Here is a 19,079-nt window from a genome sequence, read left to right as displayed (position 1 = left end):
TCGTTTGCTGCCGACCAGGTTTTAAAAATGGTTTAACGCTCCAAAATCAAGTATCAAGTATCAGTACAACATTATTGTCAAATGTGCTGGATGTGCAGCACAGATAAAATGTCCTCCCTCTCAAACAGACATCAAGAGGAGCCGCTGCGGGTGCCCGCGCCGCCAAAATGGTTCCTAAATGCACTTTTTGCATTCCACAACATTAAAAAGCAGACCGCGTTGCGCTCTCTTTCTCTCAGATTTGTAATCTTACTTTGGTGCATTGATGGGGGCTGCCCGTTGCTCTAGGCAGATGAGAACCGTAAAAACAAACGAAAAAAAAATCAACAACCATCAAAGTGGAGGCTGTTCATTTCTTTTTAAGTGAGCAAACACTCGGAGACATGAAATAGCAAGCGGCTCACTCGATGAGGCGCCCCCCCCCCAAAAAAAATAAAGTCAAATCAATAATTCATGGCCATGCGACAATCGCCTTGGTGTGCATTTTCAGCACGCCGTGTTGCATTACTGAAGACAAAGGCACCACTTCATTCATTCATTGCTTCCATTCCAGGAGTTTATTTTTCGGCTTCACGTGATGAGTACAGCGGCAAAATAAAGGTGCGGCTTGCTTGAAATGGTTCGACGATTCCGAAAGAAATAGTGAAGATTTTCATCCGAGCAAAACTTTTACAGCCAGGTGGCGCTAGCGCAGGGGTGTCAAGGTCACGATAGTTGAGGATCCGTATACCGCCTGAAACAGGGCTGGCCAAACGCGTTTGGGGGCGTGGAAAAACGGAAGGATTCTCGTCATTTTCTTTGCACTTATGAAAACACGGTGACATGGCGCCACTGGATTTTTGTCCCGATGTGGGCACTGCGCTCGTATCCATTTTGAAGGCAACAATCTCTCTGAAGACGTCTCGCCTGTTCATGGAGCAAAGCGACAGGTAGCAAACGCACAGCCCGCAAACCAAGCGCTCGGCGCTCCGCCGTCACTCCGTGCCGGCAGCGCCCCGGCCCGTCTTATTCAGCACGGAATTCAGCTCGCTCAGCAGATTCGGGGGCATCTTGGCCTCCCCGCCCCCCGGGCTGGGCTTCCTGCCAGACGTCCGCAAGCGGCTCGGCCGGGAAGTGGGCGGGGACGGCTGGCACGGATATACGACGGAACGCCGCTGCCGGCCCGAGGGCTTCGGACCGTCGGCGCCGCTGCTCTCGGCGGCGAGTGAAGTCCTCACGTCTGTCACCTGAGGGCAAAAAGTTCCGAATGATTCTCCGACAGTTCGACCATACTGGGAGCCCAAAATATTTTCATGAATAAAGTCAACATTTGAAATCTCGTGTTTGTTTTTGGTTTCAGTTGCTGGCGGTGGAGTGGTGGGCGTTTCCCTCCAACACCTCACCCGTTATCATCGGTGGACTACATAAGGACTGCTCTGCCGAGCGCTTGCTGTCGGTTTATTCGCCTGGCTCACGACTCCCGTCCCAAGTGCTTCTTCTCGAGACGTTTGTGACTTGTTGATGGCATTCTTCGCTCCGGAAAGTAGCACCGAAGCTGCCATCATGACATTAGCGATAGCGGACATGCGGTTGCGCTTCATCCTGACATTTCGGCCCAATATCTCAAACCCTTTAGCGAGTGGCGCATATCTCGTATTGACTGAAAATGCAACTCATTTTTGGGAACGACTTTCTTTGAGGAATACCGTCACACTCATGGTGCTCATTTTGGTGACGATCATCAGGATACGACATTGTCGTCGCGTTTGATCGCTCGCGGCTGCGGACGTGTGCCGACACGTGGGGTGTGTGCTGCGGCTCACCCGTCTGCCTGAAGGGGCGTTCGGCCGCAGGCGCATTCGGCCGTCAGCCGCGGCGCCGTCCGCCGGGTCCGGGCAGAGGTCAGAGCCAAACTGCGCATGGAAGAGAATGAGCGGCGAGGTGATGAAAAGACCATTTGGGATCATCCGCACGTCTGTTTTCTTTTTTTTTTTTCCCCCTCCCTGCTTCACAGCAACCCTTTTGACCCACAAAAGCGCCTTTCTTGTCCCTTCTTTTTTTTTGCCAGCGCTGCTGGGACCCGTCCTTGGACGTCCACGCCAGCCCACACGCTGTCATCAATTGCACCTTGCTGCAAAACGGTGGGCCGTCGTCGCCCGGTTGCTATGGAAACTGCCTCAGCGCAAACGCTCGCTCACAGGTAAACGGGAAGAAATGGGTGAAGTGCTCTGGGGTGGCGTTTTTTGCCATTTGCTCACCCTTCTCGACTAATTAAGTCAGTCCAGAAATGGAGGACAAATGAGGCAAACGTTTTTGTGATGTTTGAGGGGAAAAAAAAAAAAAAAAAAAAAACGCTCATAAACCGTCACATCATTTGATTCGTCCAGCTCATCCATTGACTTTTATTCTCCATATCAGAAAGTTTGGTGCAACCTTATTGCAGATTGTCGGACTTTTCAGTGGAGCAGAAACAGTCGCTCTTCGCAGAGGATAAACAAAGGGCTGATGATCAGACATCGCTAAAAGATTATCCACAAGTGGTGTGGCGTGTGTTAAGAGTGAACCTGATCAGCTTGGGATTGAAAACGCGGGCTAAATGTGAGCATTTCTTCCATGTACCTTCATCCTGATGATGTCGGTCACCCAGCCGACCTGCGCCTCGTGCTCCTCGCAGCAGAAATGCCTGCAAGTAAGGGACGCTCATCTCTTGGGCACGGCAGCCTTCGGATGGCTTCTACAGTCGCACACTTTTAGGGCGGCTTACTCACCACTGCTGTTTCTCCGTGTAGACAGTGAAGCCCCAGCTGGTGAAAAACAGGAGGTGGGGGGGGGGGGTCACATTAGGCACACACGCGGGCGTTCGATGTCCACACTGAGCAGTGTCGTGGTATTAAGCAGCGGTGCAGTGTTGGCTTCCTTCTGCATGGAAGGGTGCACTACGACTTGGATTTGGTGTTGTGCACCAAGTACCAGCGACTCGCTCATTAAAATGGTCCAACGTTCAGGGGATGTCCCCTTGACAATCCCATCTTTAAAACTCGTCCTCAAACTCATTTTTATTCTTTGGCTTTTGACGTACGAGATTGGATTTTTTAGTTTGACTGTTTTGGTGCTTTCTACTGTCTTTGTTATGAATTAATTTTAATTTCTTTAGTTGCTCCATGTACAGCACTTTGTGTACTGCGGTGGTTGTTTGAAAGTGCTCTGGAAATAAATCTTTTTTTTTTTTTTTTAAGACTGTCGGATTTGTTGACAGGAAGTTCCACGCAACTAAATGGGAAATAATAACAACAAAATGATCATTCAAAAAGTATGTGCCGATTTTGCCCCCTGATTTCAATTTGGAAGTTTAGAGACGTGAATGAATAATAAATACGTTAAATGTAATCATCAAAATAAGACACAGTTGCAGAAATTGCATAAGGCGCCGTATCTGGACAAATGTGTTGGTGTCGACTGTCGGTGCGAGAGGAACTAATGAGGTGGAGGAGGGAAAACTTCTCCCGGCTTAAGAGGAGCGGAGGAGGAGGAAAGCCTGGAGCAGGGCCGCGGTGAGTTGAGGCGGTCCGCTCACACGCACACACACACACACACACACACACACACACACACACACACACACACACACACACACACACACACACACACACACACACACACAAAGGCAGGGAGAGCCGGGCCTAATGAGGTACTGGAGCGCCGCTCCTCCTCACCCCCTCGCCGCCGCGCTCTCGCTTTTCTCGTCTTCATTTCAGCGCCTCCCGCAGCCCACTCGACAGTCTATCGATGACACGACGCCGTATCGCTCTTTTCCCACTCCTGTAGCCAGCCACTCCACCCCCGTACGGCGTGATTCACACACCAAAAAACGGCTGGCCTCCCCTGGCCTCGCCTCGCCGCGGCTCCGATTCCAACCGCGGGAGCAATAGTCAGAGATGACTCAAACCCGGCCCGTTTTTTTTTTTTTTTTTTTTAGGAATGGCAAAACGCGGCTACCTGCTCGGAGGCTTCAGCTTCTTCTTCAGGCCCAGGTAACATTTGGCAGCCTTGAGATGGATCTCCTTCTCGGCTTTTGTGCTCTGAAAAACACACAGACATCTTCGATAAAATTGGGGGGGGGGGGGAACGACCCAAAACAATGGACACAAAATTAGGGGTTCCGCTCCGTTAAAATGCAAGACAACCCCAGGGCGGCCACGGCGCTGACTTGAATCTTGAATCAGAAACTGCTGTCGTTGTGCTTCAACGGAATTCTTCTCATTTCAAAACATTTTTGGAACCGACCCGGACAAAAGTGAGGGGAGCGGCATCACAGATGCGGTTAGCCGACGTGGTGAGTATGACATCAAACATGGTCCAGAGGAAGTGAAGGTCCCAGTTGAGGGGAGAGCAAATTGGAAGCGAGCATGTCAAAGGTCGAGGTGATAAGAGAGCATCTGCAAGCACTTTGGTGTTCCTGCGATTGATTTTCAAAAAGTCCATCAGGACGTTCGCAAACATCCGCGGCCGTGGCCGCAGGAGGAAAATTGATGACAAAGTGAAGAGGCGGATCATGTAAATGATAACAAATGAGCCCCCCCCCCACCCAAAAAAAAAAAATTCAAGGTCAATTCCAAGGTGAAAGGAGCCCAGCATGTTGATCATGAGCCGAAAACCTTTCCTCCCAACTACAAAGCGATGCCACCGACATCAAGGCCGCACCCCCCCACCCTCCTCACCTAATCAATCCCGCAGAACAATTTGCATCTGAGGCCCACCTGGCAATTCTCTCGGAGGCCAAAGAATATCAATTAAGGGCCGCTTGTCGTTTCGCCCAATCATCGGCCGCATTCCCGTTTCGTGAGGAACTCCGCTCGGAAGCGCCGTCTTTCCCGCGCAGCCTCGCTGCCGCCAAAACTCCTGCACCGCCATCAATTATTAACACTTCCCCACCCGCCTTTCCGAATCCCAAGTTTCAACTGCAGGAGAAAAAAAAAAAAACCCTCCGGGGGAAGGCTCGCCCGCCGGTCCTGCTGTTTTTTTTTTCCTTCCTTTTATGGAAAGTCAGCAGGAATTCTTTTACGACTTCATCCGCAAACGGGGGAAAATGACACTTCCCCGTCACAGGAGAAATGAAGCCGTGAGGATTTAGACGAGTCCCTTCCGTCCCATTTTCTTTTCCCCTTTTCAAATAAAGTTACGCCGCCCTCCCGCTCCCAAAAAAAACAAAAAACTTTGAGATAGCACGGCTGTCAAGTCGGCGCGCTGTGTTTAAATGTGAAAATGTGGTCGCGTGTTTCCCGGAGATGCGGCGCGAGATGAACAAAAAGTGCGCTCACTTTGACATCTCTGTAGAGCAGCAGCTTGTGTGCGCGCAGCACCACAAATCTGTCCTGGAACTTGTGCCCGGAGAGCAGCTTGGAGCAGCCGTCGTTGAACTTGAGATGCTCGCTTCTGACCAGCTCTTTGGGCTCCACTTGGAGGGGGGGAAAAAAAAAAAGATCCGCGTGGAGTTAGTCGGAACGAGCGCGACCGCAACGCAAGGAAGGGCTCCATCTGGGCCCTGTGACGGCACCAGAGCAACGGCGAGGAGTGACCTCGGGGCGGGCCTCGGGTCGTACCTTTGCCGTCCGCGTGCCGTTTGGCCCCGGCGAACTTCTTCAAAACCAGAAAAGCCGAACTGGGGCAGTCCAGCGTGCTCCACTCCAACACCTGCTCCAGAATCTTTTCGCTGCGGTGCAACGGCCGCTCTGTCCAAAGGGGGAGGCAAAAAAGTAGAAGCGCCCGCGCTCATTTTGCAAAGCGCAGCGAAGCTGTCGTTCTCCATATTTTCGCGGCAGGCGAGTTATCTTTTTGCCCGATCAAGATATGATTATAAGAACACACTCATGTGCAAAATGGACCTATTATCTCCTCCTAATTGGCGAACGGGGCGGAACACGCTCAGCACACGGCTGCTCCGATACTCCGGAGTTCTTCGTAACCCGGAGGAGGTAAGAAGAGCCACGAGAGCGCAGCAGATTCACAGCGGCGGCTTTATCGTCTTTGGGATCTCGGCAGACAAATATGAGCTGCGCGTTATCTGGGGCCGTCCACCCAAAAATGACATTTTTATGACTTCGGGGGGGGGGGGGTGCAAAATTCCAGGAAGGGGCAAACCAGAAGAAAGCAAGGATTTGCTGAAACGGAAGGTCGGCTCTTAACTCCTTCGGCGACCCAACGTAAAATGATGTTTTGGCCCGTTTTCTCATTTGAAAATGTAATGTGGGGCTCTGCGCAGCTCCTCAAAAAGTCTCGAGGCTTTGGCAATGATTTCCGAATGATAAATCACCACGAGATGGCAGGAGAGTCTTTGATCAGATCATGGTCCTCCCAAAGTACGTGCTCAGTACGGCGATCCGACGTGGCGTACGAAAGCAGCGCGGTGGTGAGAACGCGGCTCAAAACCGGCAGATAAATCCGACGACGAAATCAGGAAAAGACGACCAAGTGTCATCGTCACACTTGCACGAAAGAGACTGCTTTCGCATCAACGCGGTCAACGTGAGCGCACAGACGCACAAAGTTCAACGTTCAGGAAAGCAGGACTGAAGATTTTTTTTTTTTTTTTTTTTACTTGAACATTTTTTTAACTCTCTCCTGAGCAACTTGACGACCGAGCTCAATGCAACTCCAGTGGCATAATAACGCAAGCGGAAGTGGGTCAACTCCCCTCACGCGCTCCAGCGCTCGAGGAGGAGAAAGGAAAAGGACGGCCCATGACGAGGGAATTCATGAATGGGCGTGTGTGCTATCATCTCGCCATTTTGCCACCAGATGAAAGTTCTCATCACGGGACAACGAGGAAACTTTGGACAGGAGATCCAGTAATCGGAGACGCCTAGCCTGTCCGCTAATAGCGAAAGACGGATAGTACCCGATCGCCAGTGCTCGGCGGACTCCCTCGACTGGCATGCGAAAGAATCACAAAACGACAAGCGTTCCGATGCAATACGGCGACATTTGCATGAAGCGAAAACAAAAAAAAAAAAATGCTTCTTTTTACAGGTGCAGGAACCAACTCAAAGTCGCCGTCACATCGTTGGGTGGCGAACAGCACTCGTGACATTGCCGCGAGCTTCCCTTCGGGATACCTTACCTAGCTCGCCGTTCTCGATGACTTCGAATGTGGTCCACGCGTCGTCGGCGTCAAAGGGGACGTTGCGCATGCTCAGCGCCGTCTCGGCGAGCTCCGCCGAGCGCATGCTGGGCCAAACCTGCTGACGACCAAGTAGACATTGAAATCCAGTGGATTGAGACCATTGCGACATCACAGACGTCTACGAAGCGCGCCGTGAGGTGACACGGCGTGTACTACACGATACACGGACCAGAGGAAGTGAAGGAGAGCCTCGCCTCGGGAGATTAAAAGCAAACAGATTTCACGTGATGCAATTTCAAATGAGTGAACGTCCCAAATGCCCAAAGCCCGTCAGTCGCCAGGACAGCCGCATGCCAGAGGCTGAGCTGCACTGTGTTTGTTTGCAGATTTTTCAAAATAGGACACAATTGGCACCGCAAAGCACTTTGAGTTGCAATTTGTACGATGAGGGATTCTACGAGTTGAGTTAAGTTCTCGAGTTGAGTTGAATGGAATTGAACTGAACTGAAAAAGACGTTTTGGCGGAGGCGTCGACGCACCTTGATGAGGCAGCAATTCTCCGGGCCTCGCTTTTCCACGTACACCTCAAAGATCAAGTCCCCAGCCGGCGAAAACTGCGGCAGCAGGTGAAGAAGTTGAAGAAAAGTTTGTTGTTTATAAAAAACAACAAAAAAAAATCATCATCATCATCATCGTAATCATCGAAATAAAATGCGCTGGAATCTGACAAAAATGTATCAACAGCCCAATGAAGGAAAAAAAGTGGAAAAACATGCAACTGAGATTGGATGGGATGTCATTTTTCTCCTCCAAATCTTTTCAGCCTGCAGCGATGAGGTCGCTGCCAAAATAGGTTAACGGGAACAAAAGGCTGATTGGGCAGCTCCCGCCTCCGCCTCCGCCTCCTCGGCGGCTCGCCCCTCCCTCCCTCCCGCTCCTGACCCGCGCCTCCAACCCGCCGCCTCATTTCCAGGAAAGCGGCTCGCACCGAAGCCTGATTTGCCAGATCCCGATGCGCGCACGCAAATCAATACGCGCACACCAACAAAACAGAAGCGTGGCCCATTTCCATTTGCCGGGATTGACTTACTGCGGTGTCCTTTTTGTCATTCCAGCGGGTGATGAAACTATTCTCCCTCGCCATCTGTCGCACCTGCTCTTCATTGACCTGTTAGAGGCGCACGAGTCGCCAATCAATTCAGAGTCGCTTCGGGAGCAAAACAGCGAGGAAATGGAAGAAAACACTTTTCCGGAAAAAAAAAAAAAAAAAAAAATTCCATGATTCGATTTTGTGGCAGATGGAAAACAACAAAGCCGCTCGTGATGATGAACGGCAAAGTCTTGTTGAACGCGTTCTTTCAAATTGAATTCGATGCATAGCTTTTGAACTCCAAAGGTCAATCCAGCCGGCCTTGAGCAAAAGTACAATCGAGTCATGACGGGTGCATTCCCGACGCTTCAATTAGCCCGCCATGCCTTTGGGCAAGCGCGATTCATCTGCAGTTTGGACGCGGAGTGGCGAACATCCGTTGCACGTCCGTCTCCAAAAGACGCCTTTGAAAGGCCGGCCAACCCGAGCCGAGCGGCCACGGCGACCAGTCATTCGGGACTCACGCCGAAGAGAGCGACGTAGTTGTCGATGAGGTCGCGGACCACGCGGATCTCCTGCGGCGTCTGTCCCTGCGTCTGGAACAAGCAGGAGGAGAAGACCGAGGCCAGTTTTTCACTTGGCATGCGGTTGAGGTGGCAGCACTGCTGAATCCTGCGGGGACAAGGGGGAACAGCGCACAGACGCCACAAGGGGCTCCGTTCCAAGTCCGCTTCACATCCAAAGAGACAGCAACGCGACGCAGCGCCTCGGGAAATCCGCGCGGAAAATCGCGCTAGCTAGCGCAACGCTTTCCCGATCGCTAAATTGCCGCCGCAGGTTCTGGGAAACGTCACAGCAAGATCGTTGTGACAGAATAGCAAGAATAAATACCTGTACAGGTGTTGGAGCAAAGCATCCAGGGTCGCCTTGTTCGTTTCCGGCAAACTTTCAATGAAAGTGGAGTACTTTTTCACTCTCAGGCTCATATCCTCCTCATCTACAAACACAAAGACGCCTGATGCCAGAGGTGGGAGGAAGTCGCATATGTACAAGCCAGAAGGAAGTCTCAACTTTCAACCTTTGAGTTTCCAACAAGTCGCAAGCAATCCAGCCCTCGCTAAATTTTGCCGAGGCAAGTCAGAATTTGGGTTGGGTGATGGTGCGGGAAAAAAAAAAAAATTATAATCGGCACAATTATTCGGGTTGAAATTGAAACTGAAATAACGATGAAGGACAAAATGACATTTCTGGAGACATTCCGAGCCAACGCCGAAATGCCGAATGGAAAAGATAAAGAACGCTGTTGCTAATGAAAGCTATATGTCTGATGATTGATGGCGGCGCAGGCACCCGCAGCGGCTCCTCTCGTTTTATGTTGTCTTGAGAGGGAAGAAATTTCATCAGTGCTGTACAGCACATTGGACAATCAAGTTGTACTTGATACTTGACGATGTGCAATGATACTGAACGATATGGAATAGCGTGAAAGAATACCGAAGGGCGTTGACTAAACATGCGGCATGGATATCGATGCGGAATACTCTCGGCATTCGTGGGGGGGAGACTGTGGCAAAATTGGAGGCGAAAAAAGCCGCGCGACGTGACGAGTAACTCCGCTGAGCCTCCGAAGCGCCGCGCACGTCCGCGTACCCAAAGCCGACACCCAGTAGGGATAGAGCTCCTTGGTCAGGAGCGCGTCCTCCGCCTGCAGGAAGAAGCTCTTCAGAGTGTCGGTCACATCCTCCAGGCGGCGCTCCTTCTCCCTCAGCTTGACATGACGAGCGTCCAGCGTGAACTCCTCCAAGAGTTGGGCCACGCCGGTGGGATCGCCGGGCTGCCCGTAGACCCCCTCTTGGCATAAACCTGCGGCAGCCGGAAAGGCGCGCGCAACTCAAACGCTACGGCCAATCGGACGTACCGCCCCTACGACGGCACTTTCTACGACTCACCGTACTGCGTGACGAAGGCGATGCAACTCTCCACCGCGATGGGGACGCCGTTTTTGGTGAGCTGCTGCTCGCCCAGCGCTCTGCTGTCGGTGCCGGCGGCCTGCGTGATGGCTGAGAGCCACAGGGAAAAGTCCGTCGTGCTGAAACCGTGGATGTAAATGGTTCTGTTCAAAAATACAAATGGAAAGTTTCGATTGGTGCTTGCCAAGTATGCCCCCGCCCCCCTCCCAAAAAAATAGGTTGTGCGATTGAGCAATATTATTGACAGCTCAAATGGTTTTTGCGGTTTTCGTCGTTGAAAGACTAAACCTTCCAGCTCACAACCGTTTCACTTTCTCCATCAGAATTGTTTGTTCTGAAACATTTCTTGTTCAAGTGAAAACGGTTTTGAAAACTCGTTTGGTCATCAGGAGGAATGAATCAAATAAATAAAGCAAAACGGGCTTTGAATAATATCTTTGCCGTTTGCTTTTCTTGTAAACAAAACAAGGGAGAGGGGCGAAAAATCGATGGGGATCGATCATTTCTTTTCAAGCCGTACCGGCCAGCGGCAATCTCGGACCGGCTAACAGGTCCCCACGAGGCTTCGTCGAGAACATACAAAGCAAGCGCAATGAACCGTCGCACCTCCAAAACGGGAAACTCGCGTTGTCACGTTGCGAGGAGGCAGTGGACCCCAAAAAGCAGGCAAGAGGGAGGAGCAGGGTGTACTTGACGAATTGTATTGATAAAAACACAGAAAACTAAATCCAAAACAAAGTCCTGAAAACAAAACGAATCCAAAGTATCAAACCAAACCCAGGCGGTAGCTAAACGAACTAACAGTCACCAAAACATGATCGAGAACATGACCGACAAACATACACGACAACAAACAATGACCCGACACCGAGTGGTCGTGCCAGAGTCCTTTTAATAACCCGAAATTGCCATTTGTAGCATATTTTGATACATGCAGTTTCATTATGTAACTCATTCTTTATCGTACATTAAATCATCTGTATTAAATTTGATACTGCAGGTTTAAAATAGGTTTTCCCCCAAATTTTCTGTTTTTGATGTCATCGACATCATGATTACAAATGTGATCCAACAAATATCTAAAACAAAATAATATGACAAAAATATTTTTGTGGATTTTGTTATAAGGGTTAATGAACATTCCCAAAAATCGTTTTTTTTCTGTCTATTCCTTGATGGGTCGGCATGAAAAGGTTCGAGCAATAATGACATAACGACCAACAGGTGTGCAGCTGCAGGGAGAGCCCTACAGTGCCACCTGTTGGTCACAAACCAAAACGTGACACGTATCGTGTCTGAAAGCCTTCTTTGGGCGTCATGTCTGGTGTGGCCCCTCGGTGGCGCCACCGACTTACCTTCCGCTCTCCACCATCAGCAGCACCGGGATCTTCTCGTCGCCCTCGCTGTGGCTGGACCCCCCCTCTTGTCAAAACCCTGCGGCAGCCGGAAAGGCGCGCGCAACTCAAACGCTACGGCCAATCGGACGTACCGCCCCTACGACGGCACTTTCTACGACTCACCGTACTGCGTGACGAAGGCGATGCAACTCTCCACCGCGATGGGGACGCCGTTTTTGGTGAGCTGCTGCTCGCCCAGCGCTCTGCTGTCGGTGCCGGCGGCCTGCGTGATGGCTGAGAGCCACAGGGAAAAGTCCGTCGTGCTGAAACCGTGGATGTAAATGGTTCTGTTCAAAAATACAAATGGAAAGTTTCGATTGGTGCTTGCCAAGTATGCCCCCGCCCCCCTCCCAAAAAAATAGGTTGTGCGATTGAGCAATATTATTGACAGCTCAAATGGTTTTTGCGGCTTTCGTCGTTGAAAGACTAAACCTTCCAGCTCACAACCGTTTCACTTTCTCCATCAGAATTGTTTGTTCTGAAACATTTCTTGTTCAAGTGAAAACGGTTTTGAAAACTCGTTTGGTCATCAGGAGGAATGAATCAAATAAATAAAGCAAAACGGGCTTTGAATAATATCTTTGCCGTTTGCTTTTCTTGTAAACAAAACAAGGGAGAGGGGCGAAAAATCGATGGGGATCGATCATTTCTTTTCAAGCCGTACCGGCCAGCGGCAATCTCGGACCGGCTAACAGGTCCCCACGAGGCTTCGTCGAGAACATACAAAGCAAGCGCAATGAACCGTCGCACCTCCAAAACGGGAAACTCGCGTTGTCACGTTGCGAGGAGGCAGTGGACCCCAAAAAGCAGGCAAGAGGGAGGAGCAGGGTGTACTTGACGAATTGTATTGATAAAAACACAGAAAACTAAATCCAAAACAAAGTCCTGAAAACAAAACGAATCCAAAGTATCAAACCAAACCCAGGCGGTAGCTAAACGAACTAACAGTCACCAAAACATGATCGAGAACATGACCGACAAACATACACGACAACAAACAATGACCCGACACCGAGTGGTCGTGCCAGAGTCCTTTTAATAACCCGAAATTGCCATTTGTAGCATATTTTGATACATGCAGTTTCATTATGTAACTCATTCTTTATCGTACATTAAATCATCTGTATTAAATTTGATACTGCAGGTTTAAAATAGGTTTTCCCCCAAATTTTCTGTTTTTGATGTCATCGACATCATGATTACAAATGTGATCCAACAAATATCTAAAACAAAATAATATGACAAAAATATTTTTGTGGATTTTGTTATAAGGGTTAATGAACATTCCCAAAAATCGTTTTTTTTCTGTCTATTCCTTGATGGGTCGGCATGAAAAGGTTCGAGCAATAATGACATAACGACCAACAGGTGTGCAGCTGCAGGGAGAGCCCTACAGTGCCACCTGTTGGTCACAAACCAAAACGTGACACGTATCGTGTCTGAAAGCCTTCTTTGGGCGTCATGTCTGGTGTGGCCCCTCGGTGGCGCCACCGACTTACCTTCCGCTCTCCACCATCAGCAGCACCGGGATCTTCTCGTCGCCCTCGCTGTGGCTGGTGACCGCTGCAGACGAGAGCAAAGGATTTGGAGCATGCGTATGATGTGAACACGTAAACACAGACCCAAGTCTGACCCAAGATCCTGCAGATGGGTGACTCGCATTGTTTGGAGATAAGACAATGTCTTGGAAAAAAAAAAAAAACTGTCAAAGTCATCAGAGAGTTAGCACCGTTAATCACAGAGTCTCTTCAAGCCTAAGCGGATTAGGCCATTTTGTGCTTGCGGGGGGGTTAGACAGATCTAATTTGCAGCCTATTAAAAGCTCCACTTAAGCTGTCTAGCAGGGGACTGTTTGCTTGTGGCAATTTTCAAGGGAAGGCACAACAGCTTCGTGACGTCGCCGCGACAGGAGCTTGTGCTTCTCGCGAACGTCGTTTGCAAATAGACGTCGGCGATTTCGGGAGAAACTGCCTGTGAATGCTGAAACGCCGGCTCCAAAACGAGGAAAGCACGCGGAATGACGTTCGAATGAGATGGAACGAGGATGGCAATGAATGGGCCATTTTCGGATTGCGCGTGGACATTTTTGGCAGGGGGAAAATCGGGACCGATTTGAATGCGGTGAAAGGTTTGAATTTCAAATGGGTCGGTGATGAAATATTTTCCTTGACATGTCTGAGTGGGAATTTTAGTGATGAAAATTTGGGGTCAACTTCCCGTTGACCCAAAAATCGAGATTGTTTGCAAGGTGAATCGAATGAGTTTCAAACGGGAACGATGTGAATATGTAGCGAGCGCATTGGGAATGAACGGGAAAATGTGGGTTGAAAATCCTGAATTTGGGACAATGAGAAAAAAAAACAATAGCTTGCAAGGCTTGAGTTTTTTAAATATTAATGTCGGTTGAAATCGGAATGACGGGAATCGGACAAACGATGCCAAACAATTTGGAAGAACGTGCGCGCAAAGACTTTTGAAAACGGCGGCAGAGCCTTACTGAGCTCCTGCAGCTGTTTGAGTCGAAGCACTTCCTCGTCTCCTTCGTCGTCGCCGGGGCCGAAGTGCAGGACGGAGCCGGCCAGCACGAACCAACCCGTCCGCCAGTGGTAAAGGTCGTGACCCTCCTTGTAGAGCAGTCGGCCGATGAGCTCGCTGTTCTCCCGCACCAGACTTTGCGCTTTGGGCGGCACCAAGCACTGGCGGCAAAAAGAGCGAAAAAAAAAAAAAACAAACAAAAAAAAAACTGCACCTCATGACATGTTGCTGCCGTGCTCACTCTGTCACAGATGGAGAAGCATATGGACATTTTGGACATACCTCCTACGATCCAACTAGGACTAAAGTAGAGAGGTGGCACATTTGTGTAGGAGGTGAATACGCCAGAGTGCCATGAAGAAAGAGATGAAAATAAGCTAGCGCTCGCCTATGGAAGGACAACGAAAAAAAAGGGGGGTCTGACCTTCGTCAGCGCCTGGATCCAATCGCGCCGCGTTTCCTGCGTCTCGGCGCCGATGACGACGATCCGCGCCGGCCGCAGGTACACCTCCACGGTGAACACGGCCCTGCCGGAGAAAGCGCGGCTCGATGAAGAACATCTATCCGATGCTAATGTGCGGCTATTTGCAATTGAAATGCCTTACGGCGGTGAGCTAAGGTCCCCCCCCCGCGGGTTAACCCCGCCCAATTTACTGCCGGGCCAACGACGAGTCCTGTTTCCGTAACCATGACAACCGGGGCCAAGCTATGTCGCGGCCACCAGACGAGCATCTTCTTCTTAGCGGAAAAGAGTGAAGACGTGAAAAGTACTTTCACTTGTGTGAGTTGCTCGCTGCTGGCGAAGCAACAAATGAAAATTTGGTGGGCGCCATTGACCATTCTCTGACCACAAAATACTCATGCGTGGCCACGAATTAGACATCGCGCTAGTTTTGCCCACCGCGTTTGCCACTTCTCGCGTTTGCCTTCGCTCCGGCGGTGCCGTGAAAATAACCGGTCACTTTGAAAAGTTTCCAGAGTTCTGAAGGTCACAATCGACTGCTTTAAAAAGGTGGCTGCTCTGGAGCAAAAGGGGGAGAAAAAAAAACTCATCAGCAGCCGACACGCTTCATATGCATGCGTCCCTCCGAAGTGGATTTGTAATATTCATCGAAGGTGCGAGCGTTCTGAAAAAATGGCCCCAACGCACGGGTTTTAACGGCGGTCCCCGATAGGCCGCCGACAGGACCGTGGCATCTGCATGTGTTCATATTCACAAACTGCAAAAGACACAGTACAGGGAAAAAAAGCATACAATGTTCCTATGTGGCCTATTCTAGAGATTCATGGCTTTGCTGTTATGGTGCCGAGTGGAATATACAAGTGTCGCTTGGTGCCCATGAACTATGGTGAAATGAATTGAGGAGCTTCATGCGTACTGTACATGTTCCATAGATGATATCTACTTTTTATTATGGTGTGCTTCCGACTTTGCCATCATTCTTTTTTTTCCCCGTGCATTTGCAGATATATCGAGGAAGCGGACAAGACACTCACAGGTATAAATTCTTTATCCTCTGCAAAACATGACGGTGATGATGGCTGCACCTTGGTCCTAAATCTCTTTCCTCAGCAATTACTGTAAGATGATCGATTAAAAGACGGTGGAGTCCTGTTTTGACCACACTCTTTTTTTTTTCCGACAAGTATCTGCACTCCTATGAGTATTTGGACTTCTCCATAAGTGCAAAAATGAGAGTACTTGAGCCACCGCTGAGGAGGTTCCGCGGTTCTTCTTTGCCTGTCTGCTCCACTTCCGGGAGAAAGGCTCCAACAAAAGTTTGCTCCCTGAACAACTTTTTAACTGAGCGCCAGTTGAGAGGGAAAGGCGGGGGGGGGAATACGGTTCGCCAAAGTAAACAGGAAATACGGCACTCGTAAAGCCCTGATAGGTCGGCATTAAAGTGAATCACGCGGCAGCGAGAGATATGCTAATGCGACAAGCGTCGCGTGGAGGAAAAATGACACACAAGTCTGTGTTTACTTGGGGACGGCGTGGGGGGGGGGAGGGTAATTTGCGATTTCCATAGGCAGTCAATTCTGTTGCAGTCCAATAAATGAGAAGAAATGCTTCCAAGTGCCGAAGCCGTGCGTGCACCGTGCAAATGAGTCCTTTCCATTGGTGTGAATGTCCAACAAGTCTGAGAAGAAGGTTGGGCAAACTATCCCCTTGTATGGAACGCTACGTTCCACCGTCCGGCCGACCAAGCGATGGCATTCCTGGAACGTGTCATTTCGCCTCTGTTTTCTTGAAAAGGATTCATTAAGATGCTTTTTTTTTTTGGTTTACATTTATTGGCAGTTCGAATTCATGTCTTCATTTTGCTTTTTTTAACATCGTTTGCTCATCACCCAACAACGGTTGAATTTATTGGAAATACTCAAGATGTACTCGATGTGTAAAAATCAATGTCATGGATGATTTGACGGGTGTTTTCTTCGATGGGCGCGCTCGTACCCTGCGACGGTGACGGTCTCGGCGTTGCTGACGGCCAGGCTGACCACGTCGGCCACGGCCAGCCTGCCGACCGCCGTCGAGCTCCGGGCGCTCTCGTAGTAGGTCAGGAAGCCGCCCTCCAGCGTGCACCAGCGACGCACCGTCTCTGCAAAAAAAAAAAAAAAAAAAAAAAACACGGAGCCGCGTTTAGGACGTGCGGTTTCACGTTCGTTGATGCGCTCGAGCCGATGCTCAGTAAATTCGTCAACAGGAATATGACGTTCATGTCGGGGTTGCAATACGCCTTCGTAAGTTTTGGTTTGCTGCGCTTTACTTTTAAAATAAAATAAAACTGTCTTTTCAAAGCCCCCCCCCCCAAAAAAAAGCCAGTTGAATGGATGCCACTTGCTTCCACCGCTGCGCCATATCAAAAGCGCATTGTCTTTTACGGCCGCACGACTGGGCGAATTACACATCCAATGAGAATCAAGTTCATGCAAACGGAGCTAATTTTGGATTTTCAAAGTCACCGTGCCATCTGTTTCTTTCGCTCTTTGTTGTGCCGCAAACAAACGCGCGCTCGCGCCGAGAAAAACAAACCCGGCGCGCCGCCCGCCGCCCGCCCCAAACTTTCCACTGTCTTCGGCTCATGAATATGCTAATGGGCCTCCTGCCGACTGCGCCCGGCGCTTGAGAAGGAGCGGATGGCGTCCCAATGAAAGTGGCGTTTTCAAGGAAAAGAGGATGCGACAAGCACAAGGACGCCATTGGCCCCTTGCACCGCGCCTCGGCGTGGCTCCGTTTCCGCCGTTGCCTGTCGAAATGGGACGCACTTGAAAAGTGCAACGCGGCGACTCGCTGCGGGGCTTTCAAAAGAAGAAGGAGAAGAAAAAAAAAAGGTTTTCGTTGACAATAAAACAAACAAACAAACAAACAGCAGCCGCAAGGAAGTCGTCATCTCGGGGCGCCAACCGCCGGCATGGAGGGCGACATTTCAAGAGGTTGCCGGCGAGCAGCTTCGAAATGCGCAACTTGATTCTCAGAATATTCATACTTTGATCGGGGGAATGGATCAGACGTTAGTAATCGTGCAACTTCAATCGCAATTTTTATTTTATTTTTTTGGGTGGGGTCACGCAAATAACAAAAATAAACACCTTTTTTTGATATGCAGAACTTTTTTCAGACTATTGCTCAGAAATCGAGGACTATTTTCTCAAAATTAGATGAAAAAAACAAACATTTAGGTTGAAGACATGAAACTTCACCACTGTCAACTGCTGAGGCAGCTCAAGAACAAAGGCAGGGGGTCATCGGGCCGAAGGAGGCATCTTGCATCATGACACAGCAAGGCCTCGCGCGGCAGCCCAAACAGTGCAGACCGTCAACAAGCCGGGCTGGGAACGGCTCCCTCGTCCCCCTCCCGGCCCCTTCAAAGGCCCGTTCAAAGCCTTTGCGGGAGGCGCCAAGTTTGAAAGTGACGATGAAGTCAAAAGTGTTGTGAGCGACCAACTGAGACTTAGACCAAATATTCAACCAGATGAACCTGAGGTGCATTCAGAGAGATTCTTCCTTCCCGATCAGCTCAGGAAGTGGTCAATGCTGACAGTAGTCGTAAATCACACACACACACACACACACACACACACACACACACACACACACACACACACACATCAAAGTCAACAAAGGCCAGAGAATCAAATGCTATAAAAAGATGAGAGAGAACGATGATCCAGTGGTGTGGGTGTGTTAAGGCTGATTTTTGCCCACTCCAATCTTCTGGGAAAATGGCCAAATTTGAGCATTCCTCCTCTCTTCTGATCAAAGTGCATAAAGACACAATTATAGGATGCTTCTGAAAGACCGCCCCGACCGATTTACCTGTGGTGTAGTGTGGGGTGTCTTAAAACGGATTTTTTTTTCCTCACGTTAAATGGGGTACGCAGCGATAATCGTCTGATTATCCTTTGGTGTGGTGTGCGGAAATAGTGATTTTTCTCTCCCTGGTGAGTGCAGAAAAAAAAAATCAGTGACGACAGTTGTAAAAGTTAAGTGGAGTACACACACACACGACGTCAACCGGGCCAAATTTGAGGATTTGTTCATCTCTCCCGATCAAGGTCAGCAAAGGCCAGATTATGAAATACCTCGAAAAGATGACACTGACCGATTATCCTGTGGTGTGGGGCATATTAAAAGAGAATGGGGAAACTGTCGCGGCTGACAATCGTCAATTGGAAAACTGTTGCGCTTCGCAATCGTCAATGTTCTTCCTGTTCACTACTCACAATCGCAAAGGGAGGAGAGCCCTGTTGTGTTGGGTGACTGTGCAACATGACTTCCAAGACATTCAACACAATAAAATGGCAAGGAGAAGAGTTTACAATCTCACGGTGAGCCGAGCTTCTTTGACTCCTCCTCTTTCTTCTTCAGCTAATGCGAATTGCCCTGTGGCGCCACATTGCCTCCCACAGGGCAGTCTTGGTACTACAACAGACGCTGCTCCTGTACATTTGTTGCCGTTTGCATGTTGGTGACTTGGTGGGGG

General features: G+C 49.8%; 1 protein-coding gene across 1 annotated transcript in view; it reads right to left on the bottom strand.

The window, feature by feature from the left end:
- Positions 1–526: 526 nt before the first annotated feature.
- arap2 (ArfGAP with RhoGAP domain, ankyrin repeat and PH domain 2) overlaps positions 527–19,079 on the bottom strand; it is a 64,103-nt gene continuing 45,550 nt past the window's right edge. The window contains exons 16-33 of the mRNA XM_019858213.1: positions 16,550–16,694; positions 14,516–14,618; positions 14,054–14,252; positions 13,056–13,119; positions 11,680–11,843; positions 9,840–10,052; positions 9,081–9,186; positions 8,714–8,861; positions 8,190–8,267; positions 7,639–7,713; positions 7,097–7,214; positions 5,580–5,708; positions 5,298–5,434; positions 3,976–4,058; positions 2,748–2,783; positions 2,599–2,662; positions 1,803–1,892; positions 527–1,226 (exon numbers count right to left, since the gene is read on the bottom strand). Coding sequence (XP_019713772.1) covers positions 975–1,226; positions 1,803–1,892; positions 2,599–2,662; positions 2,748–2,783; positions 3,976–4,058; positions 5,298–5,434; positions 5,580–5,708; positions 7,097–7,214; positions 7,639–7,713; positions 8,190–8,267; positions 8,714–8,861; positions 9,081–9,186; positions 9,840–10,052; positions 11,680–11,843; positions 13,056–13,119; positions 14,054–14,252; positions 14,516–14,618; positions 16,550–16,694 — 2,204 coding nt within the window. The 3' untranslated portion in view covers positions 527–974. The remainder of the gene's footprint in view (positions 1,227–1,802; positions 1,893–2,598; positions 2,663–2,747; positions 2,784–3,975; positions 4,059–5,297; positions 5,435–5,579; positions 5,709–7,096; positions 7,215–7,638; positions 7,714–8,189; positions 8,268–8,713; positions 8,862–9,080; positions 9,187–9,839; positions 10,053–11,679; positions 11,844–13,055; positions 13,120–14,053; positions 14,253–14,515; positions 14,619–16,549; positions 16,695–19,079) is intronic.

Source organism: Hippocampus comes, unplaced genomic scaffold (assembly GCF_001891065.2).
Source record: "Hippocampus comes isolate QL1 unplaced genomic scaffold, H_comes_QL1_v1.1 scaffold48, whole genome shotgun sequence".
NCBI lineage: Eukaryota > Metazoa > Chordata > Actinopteri > Syngnathiformes > Syngnathidae > Hippocampus > Hippocampus comes.
The sequence above is the reverse complement of the archived record's forward strand: the minus strand, read 5'-3'. Positions and strand labels throughout refer to the sequence as shown.